The sequence below is a fragment of the Camelus bactrianus genome, chromosome X, assembly GCF_048773025.1.
Source record: "Camelus bactrianus isolate YW-2024 breed Bactrian camel chromosome X, ASM4877302v1, whole genome shotgun sequence".
Classification (NCBI taxonomy): domain Eukaryota; kingdom Metazoa; phylum Chordata; class Mammalia; order Artiodactyla; family Camelidae; genus Camelus; species Camelus bactrianus.
Genome location: NC_133575.1, coordinates 9,845,716 through 9,867,920, shown reverse-complemented (window position 1 = coordinate 9,867,920; position 22,205 = coordinate 9,845,716). Strand labels below are relative to the sequence as shown.

General features: G+C 42.8%; 1 protein-coding gene and 1 pseudogene across 2 annotated transcripts in view; both read right to left on the bottom strand.

The window, feature by feature from the left end:
* Positions 1-20,885, bottom strand: part of EGFL6 (EGF like domain multiple 6) — a 50,090-nt gene extending 29,205 nt beyond the window's left edge. For both annotated transcript variants that reach the window (XM_074359193.1, XM_074359194.1), the window contains exons 1-2: positions 20,535-20,885; positions 4,322-4,434 (exon numbers count right to left, since the gene is read on the bottom strand). In XM_074359193.1, the coding sequence (XP_074215294.1) occupies positions 4,322-4,434; positions 20,535-20,611 (190 nt within the window). In that variant the 5' untranslated portion in view covers positions 20,612-20,885. The remainder of the gene's footprint in view (positions 1-4,321; positions 4,435-20,534) is intronic.
* Positions 6,230-6,522, bottom strand: LOC123620026 (large ribosomal subunit protein eL37 pseudogene; annotated as a pseudogene).
* Positions 20,886-22,205: the final 1,320 nt, after the last annotated feature.

Here is a 22,205-nt window from a genome sequence, read left to right as displayed (position 1 = left end):
CTTCAACCCCCAACCCCACTTTTTGTTAATGTCACCATTCATCTCTCAGCTCCATGGACTCAAAATCTCAGTTGTCTCTCTCTTTTCTTGTCCACAAACCAGTTACAGCATCCTCTCTCTCTCTCCGTTTTTACCACCAATTCATTCACTGAACAAATATTTATCTAGCTAATGGGAACAACTTTGTCCAGAGATATCTGAGAGATTACACCACATGCCACTCTCTCCCGTTTCCCCACTTCAGCCTGTGACCAGTACGTGGGGATGTTGGGGCCTAACAGCCTAGCCCCTGGTTTCCAAGCAGCACAAATTCTGTGGTATAATTAACACTCCAGAGCTCCCTGTAGGATCAGGTTGAAGCCATACTTTTCTGGAAGCCCCATCTTTGCTTAACTTCTTCCCCTGCTCCCTCACCCCCTTACAGATTCCTCCTGAGAGTACCCCTCAACAGAATATTTGTACAAGAATCCTCTTCACAGGCTCTGCTCCTGGGATATCTGATGTCAAACACATTAATCTGATATTCCAAAGGCATAGTTCTGATTGTGCCACGCTTGACACAGAAGTCATCAAATAGGGGGTGGGAAGGGATAAATTTGGGAGTTTGAGATTTGCAACTGTTAACCACTACGTATAAAAATAGATAAAAAAACAAATTTCTTCTGTATAGCACAGGGAACTATGTTCAATATCTTATAATAACAAGAATATGAACAAGAATATAAAATGAACAAGAATGTGAACAAGAATATGAAAACGAATATATGTATATATATGTATGACTGGGACATTGTGCTGTACACCAGAAATTGACACACTGTAACTGACTATACTTCAATTAAAAAAAAAAAGTCATCAAATTATCTTTGTTGTGTCCCGAATACAGTACAGGTATCATAATCATGATCTGGCCACCACTTTCTTTCGCAGCCTTAGCTTACTCTGTTCCCCAGACACAGGCAACACTGTGCTCGAACTAGATTGCCAGCTATTCTCTAGGGCTACCTGTGCCTTCTGTCTCTGTCTCTCTATTGTTACCTCACACTACAGCACCCCTCCTTGACCCTCCAATGGTTAATATCCTCCCAATCCTTCAAGGACTACCTTGCACAGTCCCTTCTTCCAGAAGCTTCCACAGATTTCTCCGGCCACATGTGAACTTCCACTCAACTTTGAGAACTCCAAAGAACTTTGGCAGGCTTCTCCCAGGAAACTGATCAGTCTTCATCTTACTAAATAATTAGGTATCTATTTTGTGTCTAGCTTTGACTTCTATCTACTACTTGACTCTTAAGTGCTTTCAGAACAGGGACTTTAACATTTATCTTTGTTTCTCCTGCTGTGTTTAATGGGGTTGTGAACATGTTAGATACTCAAATAGTCTTGAATAGTAAGTAATAAGCGCAGAACTTTAACCAGAGAAACATTTATGGCTCAGAATAGATCCTAAGTGAGAAGGGAGGGGAAAAAATGCTCCCCAGCAAAATTTTTCCACTTTTGGAGACAACCGAGATAGAATTTGATTTCTAATGTCTATTTTGTTATGGTTATGTTCTTGGAGAAGCAGCTTAAAGTCTTAGATGCTAGAAAAAATAAATCTTTTATTTTTTTAAGTCCTGAAGACCTCTGATTGCTCCCTGGAAAGTTATTTTCAATGTGGTCCAGACAGGAAAACCCAGGATTAATGCCAAATAGCACAGAGGAGAAGTGGTGAATAATACCCTCGCTGCTATAAGGTCAACACTCCAGAAAGATGTTTTTAATTTACAGTAACTTTGGGTCTGTGATTTGAACAATCAATCCACAGCCCAAGGAAATCCCGTTTATGTCTAAAATGGCCTGAGATTTAAGTGTGCTTTAGATAAAGGAAACACTCTTATTCAGTTCTCCTGCACACTCCTCCGTCTGTAGCTTTTCGCTGGGGATCTGTTCGTGGACAACTCCTTCTCCCACCTCGCTAAGTGACCAACATTTGAAGGTTAATGCTATTGAGTGCAGAAGACTCTGCCCTGGAAGCAGATTTAAGCAGGGCAGAGGCCAAGATCTAGAAAGCTCTGGCATTGGAGCAGGGCCTCTTGAAGAATGAAAGGTGAGTAGATGATGGAGGTAAAGGCTTGGGACCTCACAGGCTGGGGTCTGGCTCTGCCTATCGGGCAGGTTGACGCTTTCCCATCTCATTAACATGCAGGCCACACTCTGACTTCAAAATCAGAGCCCTGGCAATCAGGGACTAAATACCCTGTCATATGGTGCCTCAAGTAGTGTATGACTTTACCATCAAGAAGGATCATGTTGGGGGTGGGTGTGTGTGGCGGTATAGCTCAGTGGTACAGGATGTACTCAGCATGCGCAAAGTGCTGGGTTTAATCCCCAGTACCTTCATTAAAAAATATGAGAAAAAAAGAAAAAGAAAAAAATAAGAAAATAAAAATAAAATTTAAAAATATTAAAAAAAAGAAGTATCATGTCAATTGGGTATCACATGAGACAGATTTTAGATATAAAAATCATTGCAATTTAATACTGGAGCATTTTGCTGGAATCCTCTAAAACACCTTGCTTTAAATTCTTTCATGCTTGTGGTATTATACTGCCCACAAAAGCTTTGAGAATGTGGCTGGCTGTGTGTACACTGGCCAAACTGCTCTGATCTAGTTCCAGAACAGCCCTTCCAGAAAGCCAAAGTTCACCCTCATTTATTCACCAGAGACACGCACGTTTTATGGCAGTAGGTACTGAAATTCGTGCGACTGTAAGAGAGATTCCAAATCAGGCATCCCACGTGGTTTTTGCCCTTTCCATCTGACTGACTTCCAACAAAAATGTGCCATGTTCACCTGGAAGAAGAATAAAGCAACTCTGAACTCCCCCATCACCTGGTGCTTTGATGGACAGAAGTCTGAGATGAGAGTTCTTGGTCCTTTCTGGGTCAGGAGTAACTTAACAAGGTATTTCCTCTGTGTACCAGGTAATGAACACAGCTGTTAATGCGGAGGAAATGGAGCCTCAGCGAGCTGCCCTAGCTTGCCCCGGGTTAACCACATCATTCTGGTTCTGAAGACAATGCCCTTGATCATGACACTATAAATCCAGCCAGTGTGGGGATCCACCCTTTTAACTGACAAAGTCCCAGGGGGATGTTCTGAATCTCTTTCTCTAGGCGGGCAATGATGACCTTCAAATATTTTTCTATTATCGTCACATTCTTGTCATCTCCTTACAAGAAAACTGTGATGGTGGAAGGTTTTACCTAATACTGAGCGTGTGGGAGGAATACCAATGTCTTCCAACATAATGATGGATTTCAGAAATGATGCAGTTTTGACCTCACCTATGGTCTATCCAGATATTTTTGAACCAGCTAGAGAGGAAGAGGTTGGGGCAGGGAAAGAAAGACCAGCAAAAAGAAGGTAGCATGTTATTCTTAAAAATAGCTAATATTTTTGTGCTTTATAGTTTCTAATCCAATAGGATCCACACCAACACCTAAACTGTATGGGACACGCAGTCGTGTGTTTATCCCGTTTAACAGACAAAGGATTCAGCTTAAGGCATACGCCACCTACTAGGGACACAGGGACCCGGAGACCAGTTCCTACCCTGAAGGAATGCACCAGTCAGAGTCAGCTAGAAGGAATGCAGATTCAATTCGTTTACACCATGAATATGGATTATTATAGGAAGTCATACAAAAAAACGAAGCAACACAAAATGCTGTGCTCATCTCTATCCTCCCCAAGTGTCCTGAAATGATCAGAGGCCTCTCTCGGGGTTCCTAACACATGATCTGAAAAACAGTGTCCAAGGCAAACGATGCTTCCTCAGTTTGAAATCTGTATAAAAGAACTATGCAGATCTTGCCTATAGGCATGTATCTCTTGAAACCATCTAGAAACTGGCACAAGGACTTCAAAAACATGAGTAACAAAACTATAAATTAAACAGCTTACTTTCTTGTTGGTGACTGAAGTCTACTGGTGGGGTGATTCATAATCAAAAAGTCAATTTCATTAGAAATCAGTTGGAAAAATTCTAATTAGAAGGAGGTATTTAGTGGCTTCTTTTTGCCCAACTCAGGTTCTCTAGATTAAAACAAAAACAGTAACAAACAACCCAGCCAGACTCACTAAGATAGCAGCAGAAATAATTGACAAGACAGGGCTCCTACAACAAATCGTGCCTAGGGTGATGGTGTTGTCCCTGTCCCTCCTCTGAGGAACCCACTGGCAGTTTGGTGACAGCTTACGGTACCACAGATAAAAGCCTAAGGACTCTGGCCTACTACCTGAGCACAGGGTGGTCTGGGCTTTTACACAATTACCTTCACAGACTCCCTTGTCGCTCCTCCTCCAGCCATAGCAGCAGGCCAGCTTGGCTCCATAGCGACAGACCCCAGGCTGGAGCGACGATGCCAACAACCCACGATCCCTTGGACTGTGGATAAAGAGCCACGTGTTAGTACTGAGAAAACAGCAAGGAAGGGCAACAGAGACTCTGCCCTGCTACCGAATGGACAGGAGACATGACAGTTATCTGGTTAATCTCCATAAACCTGCCGAAAGTGCCAGATTAGATTCTGAAAATCTGAATTTTGGGTTGCCAGCCTCTGCTGCCATCCCTGGCCAGCCTTTTCCAATAATTAGCATCATCTATTTCCTTCTTCCCCAGGGTTAAAAGAATTGGGTTACATAATCTACAAAACAAGGACACATGAAAGCAGCCAAAAATGTCTGTTTCTGAACCTTGCAGAGGGCCAATTTTCAAATCTCCTCTGTATAGACAGGCACAGTGGCTACCCAGATCTGTGTCCGCTTCAGTGCCGAGCGTGGTGGTATGACCCCCTGGCCCCATGGCTTTGTTCCAGACGAGAGCGCTGCACTTTTATGTCCACTGGCCACCTGGGAACCACTGAACAAACTGGAATCTTGACGCACAATAGATGGTTCAAGCTGGAAGGCTCTAGAGATCCTTCCATGAAGCCCTCTCATGTTACAGATGACGAAACTCCGCCCGAGGGAGCAGTCACAGCCCTCGCAGACCCGTGTCAGGGACGCCAGCCCAGGGCGCCTTTCACTCCTGCAAACACCATTTACTCAACTCTTCAACTGTAGAACAGGGGTCAGCAAAGGTTTTCCGCAGAGGGTCAAATGCTAAATAGCTTAGGTTTCACGGGCCATGGGTCTTTGTCCAAGGGCAAAAGAAGTCCTAGGCAACAGTAAACAGGTGGGCGTGGCTGTGTTCAATAAAACTTTATTTGTGGACACTGATACTTGAATTTCATATGCTTTTCATATGTCATGCAATAATGTTCTTTTGCTGTAGCTTTAACCACTTAAAAAGGTAAAAACCATTCTTAGCTCAAGAGCCACATAGAAACAGAAGGCCACCCCCACCTTGACCTGTGGGCTGAGGTTCGTTGAGTCTGATCTAGAGACTGGACCCCACCTCTAAGTGCCGCGACTCAGCTTGCTGCGTGCTCACCTACTCATGGGTCCGGGATCGGACCAGGTTGCTACCAGATTCTGGAAGACAGGGCTTCAGCTGTCTATTTTGTGGCTGGCTAGGGTTGCTTTCTCATGCGTATTAAATATACTGTAAAATGCTTCCTGGGCTCTTTAACAGACAAGGAATGCATATTTTACCATATGCTGCACGACTGAATTTTATGCAAGTTTAATAAGAACTTAGTCAAGGTCAGGAAGTTAAACAACCATAGAGTTTTCCCTGGTGGTCTGTCTCTCCCACCAACTTGGTTAATCAGTGAAGAGCTACAAAGATATGGTCTGGCATAGAAAATAAACTTACAGTTACCAAAGGGGAAAGGAGTGGAGAAGGGATAAATTAGCAGGAGCTACCTCACAGAGGGCCTGCTGAGTTAAGTCAGGGCTCTTGGGTCTTAGATCCCAATCGCAGGCAATAGGACAGCACTGAAGGGTTTTAGTTAGGACGTTATCTGGTAAGATTTTCCTTTAGAAAAATATCATCATGGCAGAAGTCTGGAAAAAGGACTAGAGGGAGGCAGAATAGAAGCAAGGATACCAGTTGGCTCAGGAGAAAGATGCTGGTGGCTTTAGCTGGAACAGTAGTAGTGGAGGTGGGGACTTCATAATGGATTCCATTCATTCATTCACTCATTCATTCATTCCACAAGTATTTTCTTTCTCTTCTTCTCTCTTTCTCTCTCTTTTTTAAACCAGAACATTTATTGCACAACTAATTGTTGAAATCTTTAAGACGAACTGGATGCTGCAACAGCTGCCCTCTTGGGTTTAGGTGCCATTCCTTCACGGAATCTCTTCCTGAATCTGTGGTATACAATTTTTAGGTGCCTCCTTTGACTGGTCCCAGTGGTATTTTGTCTTTTAGCTTTAGCATTCCAGTTACACTTTCTCTTATGCTTGGCAGCGTAGCCACATTTGTCACAGGTCAACTTCTGAAGGTTGTAAGCCTTAGAGCCACATCGGTGGCCAACATGTGTGTCTTATTCTGACGCTTTCCAAATGATGACGTTCCCTTCGTCATCTCGCTTCTGCGACTGAGACCAAAGAGCACAAGTATTTCTTGAGGCCCTACAATGTATCAGACACTGGGTTAGTCTCCACAGGTTCAGCAGCAACCAAAAGGAACATAATACCTCTGCCCTCATGGTCATCACGTTCTGGTCAATTGGATGTACTGGTGAGAGGACTCCATAAGTAGGTAGACGGCTGTGCTGGATTTCTAGGGATCAGGAATATGAATGGAGGAACACACTAGGGAACAGGGTAAATGACAAGTTCATTTTGGGATTTGCTATTCTGAGGACTCATCAGACAGACAAGCCAGGGGAGATGTTATATGGGGAGTTGGATATTTAGGCTAGAAGTCCTGAAAGCAGAACCGGATGTGGAAGTCATGTGCAGGTAGCTGGTTATTGAAACTATGAGAATGGATGGAGTATAAGAAGAGAAGGTGGTTTAGGGCAGAGCCCTAAGGAAACTAGCATGTGAAAAATGTGGGCCAACGGAGGAGGGGTATAGCTCAGTGGTAGAGCATGTGCTTAGCATGCACAAAGTCCTGGGTTCAATCCCCAGTACTTCCGTTAAATAAATAAATAAACCTAATCTCCCTCCTCCCAAGTAAAGTTCTCATCACAAGAAAAAAAAATTCTGTAACTATGTATGCGGACAAATCATTTCCCAATGTATACAAATATCAAATCATTATGTTGTACATCTGAAACTAATATAGTGTTATATGTCAAACTGTACCTCACACACACAAAAAAACATTACTGACACTGTTAGATGTGAAATCAGAAAGAACCAAACTGAAATTTGTTGAAATATGATTTTTTAAAAACATCTACTTAGAAACTTTGGTGAAAAAGCCCTGGGTCCCCTGTACAGGTGATCAAATCCATTTAACATGTATTGATCAAAGTCAATTACTTTGATTGTGGAATATACTGCCTGGGGTAAACTAACAGGAGAAAGTTACCAGAAGATGAAATTCATATACTGTTTGCACATTACCACAACTCTCCAGAGAAATCCTCTTTCTCAAGTTTTATTGCTTTCATATGCTTGCCTTTAGGTGAAAAGGTGAAACTGAGAAATCTGAGGTGTATTAATTTCTCCCCAGCCATCATTTTTGATGTTGTACAAAGTATCACTTGTAAAGGTCTCCAAAATGTTAATGACTAACACTTGGGCCATCAAGAACTCGTTAATAAAGTAGGACTTCTTATCCACTGTATGGAATTCTTTCCCTAGTCACAGATGCATTTTAGTATTACAGCTTTGTTGGAAGGTATCAGAAATTTGTCATTAAATCTAGCCTTATTCTTATTTGTTTAAAAAATAGAAAATAATAGTTAAGAATCAACTTATGATCGAGAACTCTAAAATGGATTCTGATATTTGGGCAACTACACAAATCAGAAAATACCAGTTCAGCCTCCAGCTGCTCTGTGCATATTTTCTGAAGGAGAGCAAGCAGCTTGAAATATTGTAGGAAAAACCATCAGAAAACCATGTGAGTCCAGAAATGACCAACATGCCTTTCAATTGACGGGTGGGCTGTCCATGTATTTACTCAGTTTTGAGAGATAGCTTTAAAGGGACAGCCACAAATGGGATTTTACTGGTTTCATCATCAAACTCTATATCTGATCATGAAAATAAGAAAATAGTTTAAAGGAGGGAAATCACTAGCAGATAGAATGGCTAGTAATTACTTGCTGACCTGTAGCTGCCAAAGGAAATTGATTTATTACACCAAGAATCCAGCTCTGCATTCTATGATTGCCATTTTTTTAATTCACATATGCAGCTATTTAAAATTATGGATGAAAAGAAAATTAATTATTAAAAATATCTGTTTAAGTTGACACAGTATTATTGAGGGGAAGAAAGAATCCAGCACAGGCAAGCATGATACTGACAATAACAGGAGGACACACTATCTTACAGAATCTTAAAAAAAAAAAAAAAAAAAAAAAACCTGCTTAAAAAAAAAGCTTTAACTTTTAGTTTCTATATAGTTCTTCCATGACACCGCAAGTTAATGTTAGCAAGTGTTTCAGATTACTTTCCCAGCATCCTCTCCTTCTACCTGTCTATTGCCCTAATTCCATGCCTAACCACTAACTTTTCCATCACAAATTTAACTATTCTTTTACTTTAATATCTGGTTGTGAGTATTCTGGATAAGGGACATAAACTATTGGGTTAAACTATCTGAAACTACCATTTTGTAAGTTAAAAATGGCCAAATATCTGGGTCTCCTGGGCACAAAGCTACACTATACTTCCCAGCCAGCCAGCCAGTTAGGTGGGGCCACATGGCTGGTTTTAGCCTGTTGGACCATCTCCAAGTCTGTGCACAAAGCCTCCAGTGGGATCCTTGACTCCTCTTTCCATCAGCCCACTGAAGAAAGACTGTGGACCTAGAAAAAGATGGTGCTTCAAGATGGATGGGGCCTGGCAGCATGTCAAAGCACACAGCAGTCTCTCAAACATTCCTTGGACTTTTGAGGCAGGTAAAGAAATAAACTCTTACCACTGAGATTTTGAGATGGTATGATGCATAAGTTAGCTGATCAACAGAGTAACATTTCAAATAATATTTCAAGAACTATTTCTTTTCCTAAAGTCTAGGACACATGGTGTTTTCCTCATGTATGAATCCATTCATACAAATTCTTAGCAAGCTATCAATATGAATTGCACTTAGTTCCATATTCAGTGAAGTGTGTATTTTTTTAATGTACCAAACTGAGGCAGTGCATTCTGTGATATCAAGGATGCACAGTAAAGGCATAATATCAATCACCTGAATTTAACAGATGTCTGAGTATAATGAGTTTACATGCATTTGGCTGGACAGACCCAACTCCATGGAACCTGATAAATCTGGGATAATCAATATAAAGGGGTTTACGAACCCAGAGAGAGAATTCCTGGTCCTGGACTGAAACAACCCCCCCAACATTTTCTGCCACCTTGGGAGGTCTGGCTGGGCTACAAAGCTGCTCTCTCATCTACAATGTTCAGCATACAGAAGCCTCAGAGGACCCAGTCCTGAGGCAGGGGAGGGTCAGTGTAGGTGAGCAGGTCTCTGTGGGGAGGGAGCCCTGAGCTGTGGGAGTCTGGGCTAAATGCTGAGCTGCCCAGAGTTCCTTTAACGCGTTGTACAGCTTGCTGTCTACATTGATCAAATTAATCACAAATCGCTGTCTCCATAGCTGAAATTAATTTAAAAACATTCCAGGGATTGTGTAAGTAGTATAGTATTTCTTCATGGGGTTCCTTATTTTCTGCAAAAATATACTGTGGCAGAATTTTTAGCATGCTCGTTTATGGTCAGCTTCCAGGAAACTTTAAGATATTCTCCAAGAACAAATTGAGAAGTTAAAACTTTTCTGCTGATGTTTTAATATATTTAAATATTGACAAACAAATGAAATATAAATTTTTTCTAAATACGGACAACCAGGTCTAGCCATGAGGTTTTTGGTTTTCATTTTTGTTTTCACCACAGCTCCCAGTGTGACAAGTCTACTGTACCCAACCAGTTAAGATTAATTCTAGGTTCTCATTCATCTTTGAGAGTCCAAGTCCAGCAGGCGCCGGGACGCCCCAAAGAATCTCACCTCCCTGGATGTCGAGGCATTTGAGAGCTCAGTCAAAAATGTCTAGGCTACCGAGTGTGTACCAGTGCGAGTTGGTGCAACTTCAGATTTCCCATGCCACGAGCTGGCAAAACTTGGCACTTCCCACTGCCTTCTCTATTTCTCACTTATCTTCCAAGTTCAGGAGTTAGGTGGAAATTGGGAATGGACAGTATCTTAGTTTGGGCTCCCAAGAAGCAGACCGCGAGACAAGGATGTGAGCACAGTGGTTTACTTATGAGATGAAGAGAACATTCGTGGGGCAGTGGGGAAGTGAGATGAAGAAGGGGAGGTAGTCAGTCAATTAAGAGTTATCAAAACAGTTACATTTATTAACCAGCACATTCATTCACTCATTCATACTGAGCATGGGGGAAAATAATTTAAAACAGAGTTAGAGAAACAGGGAAAGGCTAGATCAAGGAGGGCCCTTTTACACCATTTAAAATAGAATGGATTTTATCCTTAATCCAATGGAAAGTCACTGAAAGGTTTTAAGGAGAGGGCTGACATGATCTGATTTAAATTTTCAGAGGAACACTTGGAGACGTGGACTAGCGGGGACACAAGAATCAGCAATGAGAAACTACTGTGGGGGTTCAGGGGAGAGATGAGGTGATGTGGCTGGGTGGTGGCAGGCAGGAGGGAGAGAAGGAGATGGGCTTGAGACATGGTCCAGACTAGGACTTAGTGTCAGACTGCACACAAGTGGGGAGGAAGTGCGAGCTGTCAGGAATGATGCTCAGGTTTTTGGCTTGAACCAGTTTGGACACTGTTTGTTTTGGAATAGGGAGGATGGGTGAGATGGGGGCAAGGGAGTTCTAGAAAACTGATCAGGAGTTCACTTTTGGATGTCCTAAGCTCAGTGAGATATCCCAATGGACAGGTCAAGAATGTAGCAGAGAGCCTGGGATTTGAGATTCACGCTCGGAAGTCATCTACATATAGATGGCACTGAGAGAGCTAGGACTGGAAAGATTACCTGGACAGAGTATAGATAAAGAAGAAAACCAGGTCGGGGACTGATCTCTGTAGAAATGAAGGCTGATAGAGAAGACTGAAGAATAATCAATGTGGGGAAGGAAACTCCCACACTGGTTATGTGTGGTGTGTTGGTTTTAACATACATCCACAAATTCTTTGATATTCCTCCTTTCAAAAGTTAAGCCTAATTCCCCTCCACTTTGTGGACTATACTTAGTGACTATTTTCTGATGAAGAGATTATGGTGGGAGTTGATGGAGGGTAACTTCTAAGATTAGGACATAGAAGGCAATGCAACTTCCTCCTCGTCCTCTCTTTTTTTGGATTTCTTGCTGTGTAGGAAGTCAGCTGACATCTCATAAGGACACTCAAGCAGCCCTACGGAGAGATGTACAAGGCGAGGAGCTGAGGCCTCCTGCCCAGAGCCACGTGAGCTCACCAACTTGGAAGGAGATCCTCCAGCTGGAGGCAAGCCTTCTGATGGCGGCAGCTGTGGCCAACAACTTGACTGCAACCTTCTGAAAAACCCCAAGCCCCATCCAGCTCAACTGCTCCTGAATTCCCGGCTCACAGAAACTGGGCGAGATAACAAACGGTGTTTTAAACCACTAAGCTTTCGAGTATACTGTTGACTGGCAATAGGAAACTGATACTTACGGTGCCCAGAAATCAAACAAAGGGAATACTTGAAGAGCAAGGTGATGATATTTATAGAGACATTTGCAGCTTTGGTATTTTGATTTTTAATTTTGCACTTCTCTTCCTCAAATCTGAGATACCATGGATTATAATAAGCACACGATTATTATGTACATTATGGAAAAAATGCTGCCAGTTAAAATAAATTATGGCTCAATACCTTAAAGATAATTTGGGGGGGAGGGTAGAGCTCAGTTGTAGAACGCATGCTTAGCACGCACAAGGTCCTGGGTTCAATCCCCAGTACCTCCATTTAAAAAAAAAAAGATAATTTTGTGCAATTGTGTGATAATTCAGAGCATGAATTGGTCATGATGGGGTTATCCTTAAAGAACGAGCCTGTGCCCTAGCTTTGCTCTCTACTGCTCTCAGAACAAAGTCCAAACTCCTTGGCTCAACATGCAGGGCCCCTCACAAACTAGTTTCAGCCTGGCTTCTTTGATCTTGGCAGTCGCTGGGCTCCTGAGTCCAGATGCTGGCCACTCCACTCCATACTTTGGGCCAATGCCTTCCTTCTGCATTCCTTTCTCAGGTACGTATCTGTCCAGCCAGCCATTCATTTATTCCTATGCAAGATGTACTGCTAATCAAGCACTGGAATACTTGCCTCCTCCTCTGCTTTTATCAGGTGGCCTCACATTCATCCTCTAAGGACAGCTGAAATGTCATCCCATGCCCTCCACTTTCCCTGATTCTCTCATGCCAACTAAATTTCTCTTATCTGTATTCCATGGAATATTTTATATGTGTGTATATGTAATATGTTTATATATAAACATATATAATTTATAAATATATAATATACCCATATTCATGCTTTTGAGTGTCTATATATATAAAAATACATACATTATTTACATGTCAGTAACATTATGTGTTTCTCCACCCCCCTCCTTTGGTCATTCATTTAGGCACCAAAGTTTTTATTCAGCATCTACTATGTGCCAGGCACTGGGCTACGAGCTGGAACTGTAAGTCTCCCCCTGTACCCCCTTCACCAAAAAAAGATGTATTTTCCTTGCCCTACAAAGTTGTCTAGTGAGGGCGGCAGATAGATATGTATCTCTGGCATTTAGGAGAACGTTTGGGCATGTCAGTTCAATTAATGCTGCTGAATTGAACTGAGCAAATTTGAACTACTTTTAGAATACTGGTGGATTTTTTTTTCCCCTTAAGACCTTCAGATTTATAACTGGTTAGTTATTGAAACCAATACACTGGGGCCCAGCAAGTTAACTGATGAAACTGGAAATATTACTGATTACTCTGGACAAAGTATGTGATGGAAAGTCCTCTAATTTTCCTTCAGTGATACCATGGCTTTTAAATCTGCCACTTCTTCACTGTGAGAACTAAATCAATCACTTGTTCTTTTGAAACTCAGTTTACTCATCAGTAAGTTGGAGATGCGATATATAATTTGCACATGGCTGATGCTGCAAGTGGTACCCCCATGTCTATTCTTCCCTTCTTTCTAAGTAATAAGATCCCCATTGCATAGCCACTTAGAATAAAGAGCACATTTTCCAGCCTTCACTTCAGTGAGGTGCGGCCATGTAACTAAGTTCCGGTTGATGTGATGTAAGCGAAAGTGTCATGTGCAACCTCTGGGATGTGGCTATAGCGAGAGAAGGGATGTTCTTCTTCACATTTATTGCCTCTTATGGCTGGAATCTGGACATGTTCGCCAGGGCTCAAGAAGCTATCTTTGGCCATGATGGGGGAAACTTCTGGTGGAAACATTAAATGGTAGAGCCTGGGAACCTGACTCCATACACCACCGTATTAGCCCAACTACCCACTCCTATATGAGAGAGAAACACACGTCTATTTGTTGAAACCGAGGTTATTTGGGTTTTCTATCAGCTGCAGCCAATACTGAAGAGTCAAAAAGGCAATGATGCTACGTTCAGTAGCTGCTGGATTGGTTTCAATAACTAAGCCCGTGGCCCGTATTCTGATAATTCCTGCTTAAAACCCCCAAAGTCAGAGGACTTGGGTAGTCCAGATTTCAGTTTGCATTCAACCGAAAAATCAAGATCAGGAAAACTTTTGTTCTTTTCTTTTGGGGGTGGGGGTTCATTAGGACTATTTATTTATTATTAATTTGGTTTTTTTTTTTTTTTAATGTTGGTACTGGGGATTGAATCCAGAACCTCGTGCATGCTGGGCATGTGCTCCACCATTTCAGCTATACACTCCCCCTGCAAAACTTTTGTTCTTTGGTTCCACGAGGTTTCTATCTTTTCTGAGCTCACCTTACATATGAGTTCACTAGGGCTGCCAGAATCAAGTCCTGCAGACTAGATGGCTAAAACAACAGGAATTCATCTTCTCACAGTTCTGGAGGCTAGAGGTTTGACATCAAGGCAGGATTGGTTTCTTCGGAGGCTTCTCTCCTTGGCTTACAGATGGCCACGTTGTCCCTGTGTCTTCACATGGTCTTGGATTCCAGTCTTTCCTCTGTGGCTGTGTGCATGTGTGTGTCCCCTAACCCCCTCTTCTTATGAGAATACCAGTCATACTGGATTAGGGCCATCCTACTTTGAACTGAACTACCTCTGTAAAGACCCTATCTGCAAACACAGTCACATTCTGAAATACTTGGGATTAAGATTTGAACATATGAATTTGGGGAGGGGGGCATAATTCAACACAAAATACCTTAGGATGCCTGTATGTTCTGCCCCTACTGTCCCCAAAGGAGTTTGTCACCAGGAGCACAAGTTCCTCAGAGGTATTTTCCTGTCTCACCAGGTCAGTGACAAATGGTGGTACACTGTGGTTAATGGCCAGCCTCATTTCTTGATACCCAAGAGCTTCCCTTGTTGGCAGGAGCTGGCTCTGCCTGTGTGCATGGTAGGCGGAACACGTAGAATCTCCCTCCTCAGAAGCCCTTGACCAATGACTGATGGGAGTATAGATACCCCAGCTCCCTTGCCTCAGGGAGGGATAACTCTGAGGCCCATGTCCTACTGACTTCCAGAATTCCCTAGCAGAACCAAATCATAGTGGTAACTTATTTTTATAACACATCTTTCCCTTCTCTGTCCCATTTTGCAGCTTCCCTACTAGAACTTTCTGGGGCAACCTTCCAAATAAACCATGCATAATTCAACTGGTCTCAGAGTCTGCTTCTGAGAAAATATAAATCTAGAGAGGAAGGAGTTAGGAGGATGGAACATCAGGAATTTCCTATTTATTCTCACGTATCCCTTGATCACACTGGGCAAGAGTCAAGCTCAACAGGCTCAACAGGCTCACTGGTGGTAACATAAGAGAAAGCACTTTGTAAAAATGTAAGCTTGTATGTAGTCTTTTTTTTTTTTTTTTTTTTGGAGAAACAAATTTGAAGCATTGGAATGTCACTGCTCTTAGAGCAGAAGACTAAATCCAATGCAGTTCTTGAGGAATCATCTAATCTCTTCAAGTTTCTCCATCCCATTGTCTGTCAAATAGACACAATACCTATTTCTTAGGATTGATGAGAGAATTGATTGAAATCACACTGAAAAAATGTTGACACGTAGTAGGGTCTCAACAAAATTTGATGAATGCCAATGTGATGTATGAAAACTACACAATATACTTATTTTAAGGTTTACATAATCTTGGTTTATGTACATAAATTATATACAAATAGGACTTTAATACCTTCGGAGCCAATGAAACTATTGAAATAAGATTGCTCAGAAAGTATTTCTATGCTGCAAGCGAACATTGCATGGTCATTATTTCCTAGAAACATCCAGCTCTTAAGTTTTCGGTATATTCCCACAAATTCTGGTTTTAAGAATAAATAAATGAATGATATGCCAACCACTGACAAACCACTAAAGTCATGTTTAAAACTAAGATCCAGCCCATATAACTGAGAACAACAGACTCACAGCTCAGACTTCCTGTGGAAGGCTGAATTGTGGCCCCCGGAGATGTCAACGTCCTAATCTCTGGAACCTGTAAATGTTACCTTACATGGCAAAAGGGAACTTGCAGATGTGCTCAAATTAAGGATCTTAAAATAGGGAGGTCATCCTGGATTATCTGGGTGGGCCTGGTATAATCACAGCATTCTTAGGTGGAGGAAGATGACTTAACTGTCAGAAAAAAGGCAAAGTGACAAAGGAAGAAGGGATTGGAGTGATGTGGCCGCAAGCCAAGGACTGTTGGACGCCTCTAGGAGTGTAAGAGACAAGGAATGGACTCTCCCACGGAGCCTGTAGAAGGAACAAGCACGGCCAACACTTTAGTATTAGCCCCGTAAGACTCATTTTGGACTTCTGACCTCCAGAACTCTTGAAGAATAACCTTATGTTATTTTAAGCCACTAAGTTTGTGGGAAATTGTTACAATGGCACTTCCTTCGCAGGGCTCTGAGAAGAATCAATTCTCAGCATTGGGTGTGGTTTACAGAAAGCAGGCCTCTCTCCATGAATATAAGAACCCAGACATCCCTTCATCTCTCACATTACTTTTACTTGAATTCAACAGAGAAAAAAAAATGTGTAACACAAAAGTAAGTAGGGAGTTGTTCCAAACTTCAAACTCAAGAACAGCAAAGTTAATAACATATTTATCTTATGTCCCCAAGGCAAAAAGATGCCTGTCTTAGGACCTGGAACACTGGAGATGGAGTTCAGATCAATAAATGTTCTAGATCGACATGGCCCAATAGAAATATAATAGCCACATAAGCCATTTTTAATTTTCAAGTGGCCACATTTTAAAAAAACACGAATGAAACAAGTGGAACTAATTTTAGTAATCTATTTTATCAAATGCCATATATCCACAACATTATCATTTCAGTATGTATTCAATGTAAAATGATTAGTGAGATATTTTACATACTTTTTTCATACACAAATACACAAAATCCAATGTGTATTTTACACTTCCAGCTCATCTCAACTTGGACTGGCCACATTTACAGTATTCAAACAGCCACGTGGGGCTAGTGACTGCTGTATTTAATGTATTGGACAAAGCAGGTCTAGAGCATCTAAATAGTCTCATTGCATAAAGGGCAATAAAAAGTATAGGGCTCACAGGCAATAGAAACAAAAGCAAAAATAAACAAATGGGACCTAATTAAACTTATAAGCTTTTGCACAACAAAGGAAACTATAAACAAAACAAAAAGACAACTTATACAATGGGAAAAAATATTTGCAAATGCTGCAACTGACAAGGGCTTAATCTCAAGAATATACAAACAACAACTTAATAACAACAACAACAACAACAACAACCCAATCCAAAAATGGGCAGAAGACCTAAACAAGCAATTCTCCAATGAAGACATACAAATGGCCAACAGGCACATGAGAAATGCTCAATATCAAAATGCCTAATATCACTAATCATCAGAGAAATGCAAATCAAAACTTTAATGAGGTATCACCTCACACTAGTCAGAATGGCCACCATTCAAAAGCCCATAAACGATAAATGCTGGAGAGGGTGTGGAGACAAGGGAACCCTCCTACACTGCTGGTGGGAATGCAGCTCGGTGCAGCTATTATGGAAAACAGTATGGAGATTCCTCAAAAGACTAAAAATAGACTTACTATATGATCCAGCAATCCCACTCCTGATATATCCAGAGGGAACCTTAACTCAAAAAGATACATGCACTCCAATGTTCACAGCAGCACCATTTACAACAGCCAAGACATGGAAATATCCTAAATGTCCATCGACAGATGACTGGATAAAGAAGTTGTGATACAAACACACACACACACACACAGGAATACTACTTGGCCATAAAAAAGAATAAAATAATGCCATTTGCTGCAACATGGATGGGCCTGGAGACCATCATACTAAGTAAGCGAAGTAAGCCAGAAAGAGAAAGGAAAATACCGTATGATATCACTTATATGTAGAATCTAAAAAAAAGACTCAAATGAACTTATTTACAAAACAGACTCACAGACATAGAAAACAAACTTATGGTTACAAGGTGGGGGTGGAGGGGATGGGAAGGGATAAACTGGGAGTTCAAGATTTGCAGATACTAACTACTATACATAAAATAGATAAACAAGTTTCAGGGGAGGGTATAGCTCAGTGGTAGAGCACATGCTTAGCATGCATGAGGTCCTGGGGTCAGTCCCCAGCACCTCCTCTAAGAATAAATAAACTTAACTACCTCTCCCACAAGAAAAATTTTTTAAAATATTTTTAAAAATCAAACAAGTTTCTACTGTATAGCACAGGGAACTATATTCAATATCTTGTAGTAATTTATAGTGAAAAAGAATATGAAAACGAATATATGTATGTATATGTTTGACTGAAACATCACACTGTACACCAGAAATTGACACAATATTGTAAACTGACTATACTTCAATTAAAAAAAAAAAGGAAAAAAACATAGGGTTCAGCACAGGGAATAGTTGATATTTTATAGCAACTTTGTATGGTGTGATCTATAAAATATTAAATCACTATGTTGTACATCAGAAACTAATATTGTAAGTCAATGATACTTCAATAAAAAAATAGTATACAAAAAAAGAATAAAGGTTTAAGCCAAATTCCGATGTTTATGATCAGAAAATCGCGTGCTGCTAAGAATTTATTCATTCGGGGTGTTGTCTACTATGCACTAATCACCATTTAAGAAGCACTGCAATTATGGTGCAGTGTTTCAATTTTAAAAAGTTCAACAACAATGGACACTTGTATTAGAAATCCCTATGTAGCAGTCACTTTTTCCTATAAGTTGTAAAACTTCAGGAAATAACCAGTAGACACATTCTAGTACAATGAGCACTTTGCCTTTTCTGTAAATGTGCCGTCTGTAACTTGGAGGCTGGGGTTGATTGAACGTGTTCCCTGGGCAGTTCTTGAAGAGCTGGGCATTTGATGTTTTCGAGCATGTTGCACAGATAATGAACAAACCAGCTTGTGAACCTGATACCATGTAAAGAAACCATGGATCACATCTTGAAAACTGTGGAATTGCAGAATCCTGATGCGGATTCTCCATTTTAATGTTCTTTGGTTTATCTGGGAGCTTTTCAGCTTTTAACTTAATTCGGAGGCCCTTTGAAAGTCAGGCTCCTGGAGGTCGGTCTGCTGGTTGCTACAAGAACTGGTGATCTTATCTTCAAATAGCACTTGGTGTTTCTTAAGGGGGCTTTCCAACGATCCAAGAACCTCCTACGTTCAAGGAGATGTGATCAAGAGCAAATTGCATCTCCTTATATTTTTATGATGAAAAGGAAATTGAAACTTGCGATCATACATTCAAATAACCTGGTTTGAGGTTTATTCTGTTTGAACTTCAAAATCCCTTAATACTGTCGCTGACTCTGATGAAAGATTTGTTTTTTCCTGGTAGGTCAAAGATAGTCAGGCTCACCTTTAAGGAGCCTGTCCCAAACCAAGGCTCTCTCCCAGAACTGTCGACTAAAAATTGGCAATAGCTCCTCAGATCTCACTCAGCTGGAGGCAACTGTGCACCCCCGACCCCCACCCCCGCACCCTGGGCAATGTCTCAACACATTTTTAGTTGTCACAACTTGGAGTGGTTGCTACTGGTATCTAGTGGGTAGGAGGCTATGGATGCCGCTAAGGATCCTATAATGTACACGACAGCTCTCCAATCACCTCCCAGAAATAACTGTCCAGCCCAGCCCAAAAGATCAGCAGTGCCTCAGTAGAGAAACCCTGCTCTAGAGGGCACCTTGGAAAGCAAGACATCACAGCCAGAGAACCAGGAAACTTTTCCACTGAGTGCGGTGGGGAAGACCAGGGGCTCCAGGCCAGACTGCTTGGGTCTGATTGCCAGCTTTATCACTCAGTGGCTGTGCCTCCTTGGGCAAGTTACTTGACCTCTCTGTGCCTTATTTTTCTCTTCTACAATACAAGCATGATAATAGCACCTTCCACACAGAGCAGTTATCAACGGGTTAATAGCCCTAAAGTGTTTAGGACAGTGCCTGGTCTACAGTGTGTACTATTTTTTAAGTGTGTATTTACTAACTGGCTTTGCTGATTGGAAAATTAAGTTGCAGGGCTTAGAAAAGTTTATGGGCAGTAAAGAAATGGCTTCAGATTCTGAATTGCCATGGCAAGAAGAATGAGTCGATTTCATCTGACAATCGCGTCCTTTCTTTCTAGCTCATCAACCTTAATCAGGAAGGCATTGTTGAGTTGAGGGGCCCCCTTCACAGCGGGCTCAGTTCAAGCGCGGTGAACACGGTCAACAATTACTTGTGTCATTCTCAGTTTCCTTCCCCAGCAGAACTAGTCACTGACAATCACTTCGCGCTTTGGACACAGTGAAAACCACAGGACAGCATAGGCACAGAACCCACCCACCCACCCACATCCAGACACTCACACGCCCGCGCCAACAACAGTGGGATGCCTGCAGACCACCAAGCGAGAACACACACCAGCGGGTCGGCACACAGAGCCTCCCTCCTCCGCAACCCGCAAGGCGCAGCCAGGTGGGGCGCAGCTGACGCCAGAGAACCCGTGCAAAGCCCCACCAGAGCCCAAAGGGAAGGCGGGGAAGACCGTGGGCACCCCGGGCCTGGCATCCCCTTTAAATCCCAAAGCGCGCACAGATACACATGCCCATACACCCCCGGGGGTGCCTGGAGGAACGGGGGACAAAGAGAAGGGGCCAAAAGGGGGAGCTCAGCCTGGGGCCGACTGCCAGCCAGACACTCACCTGGCTGTGTTCCCTACTCCACCTGCCACCCAGGGGAGCAGCAGCGGGAGAGCCAGTGCCCAAGGCGGCGGCGGCATCTTCGCTTGGGGCCTCCCTCCGCCTCCCGCTCCTCCTGCGCCCCCTCGGGAGGGCGCGGGCGCGGAACCTGGGGCGCAGAGGGGCCACCTCCTCCGCTGTCCTCGGCAGCTCAGGGCCTCGGCTCTGCCCAGGCGCGGTCCTCGCAGGCAGGGAGGGGATGCCGGGTACTGCGGTGGGGACGCTCGGGCGCGGGAGTGGCTGGGGGCGCCCGGGGAGGCGCGCCGTGGTTCCTCTACAGGAGAAGCGGGCCGGGTGCGCGAGGGAGGGCGGGGCGGGCCGTGCACATCTGGCTGGGACCCGCCTCCGGCACCACCCGCGCAGCATCCTCCGCGCTCGCTGTTTGCCGAGAAACTTCCCCCCAGACTCACTTCCCTTCGCGCTGGTCAGAGTCACCCCGCCTCGCCATCAATGTCAGACATGGGGCAGGTAGCGGAGATTCCCGCGCTGCAGGTTTTTACAATTTAATTGGGAAGACAAAGCAGGAAACAAGGATGCTGGTTCAGAATGACACTTCCAATTTATTTGGGTCTAAGTTTTCATACGCTGCCGAGTTTTCTTCCACAAACTGCAGTGGGCTACATGCTAACACGGGAGCACCTGATGATACTGTAGTATAGTAACCAGCGCAGAAATGAATGGCAGACACAAGAGTGCTGTAAGACTCAGAGAATTCATCTAAGTTATTTAGATGTTCTTTGTTCTGACAACTTATAATAGAATGAATGACTGGTCCTTCCTTCACCTCCCTGCACTCACACCCTGTGGCTTCATGGTGGGCAGAGCCTACCGCCCCACACTTTGGCTTTGGACTTCGCTGTGTGACTTGCTTTGACTATTGGCGTAAGGACCACTTCCAAGCCTAAGCTGTAAGACACCTGACATCCATCATGACCATGAGAAGACCATGCCCCAACTAGCCTGCTGGCTCAAGGAGAACGAGGAAAAGGTAGAACGGAGCTAGCTGGTCAATTTGCAGACCCTCAAGCAAGCCTAGTATCTATCAGCCCACCCACAGATACATGAATGAACTCAACCAAGGTCAGCAATGCCAGCCAAGCTACCAAGGCTTATTGTGATCATTTGTTACACAGCAATAGCTCTCTGACACACTCATGACCTGGTGTTAGATATAAAAGGAAGAATACAGAGAAAGAGGTTGTCTTGATTATAAGCTTGATTCATGGTTATATAATGGGCATATGCCTTAATTCTAGCCAATGAAATATGAGAAGTGGGGATGGGGCAGACTCTAGCTGCAGACCATGCCTGTCCTAATTGGTGTAAGCAATGCTACACTGGATCTTCTGTTTAATGGATGAAGACATCCTAACAGATTCAGTATCCTTGGTTAGTAACTAGTTAAGCCATTGAACTGTTCATAGCTAATAGTGACAGGCATTATCCTTAACACTTTACACACATCTTACTGAAACTGATCAGTTCCCCCATGTTTGAGGTGTCCAGAAACGGAGAGGCAGAGATGTTAAGTGACTTGCTCAAGGTCACACAGCTAACAAGTGTAGAACTGGGATTGGAAACCAGGGCCCATCTCCTCCTGGGCCCTGACAGTTATAGAGATCCCTTTTTTCATCT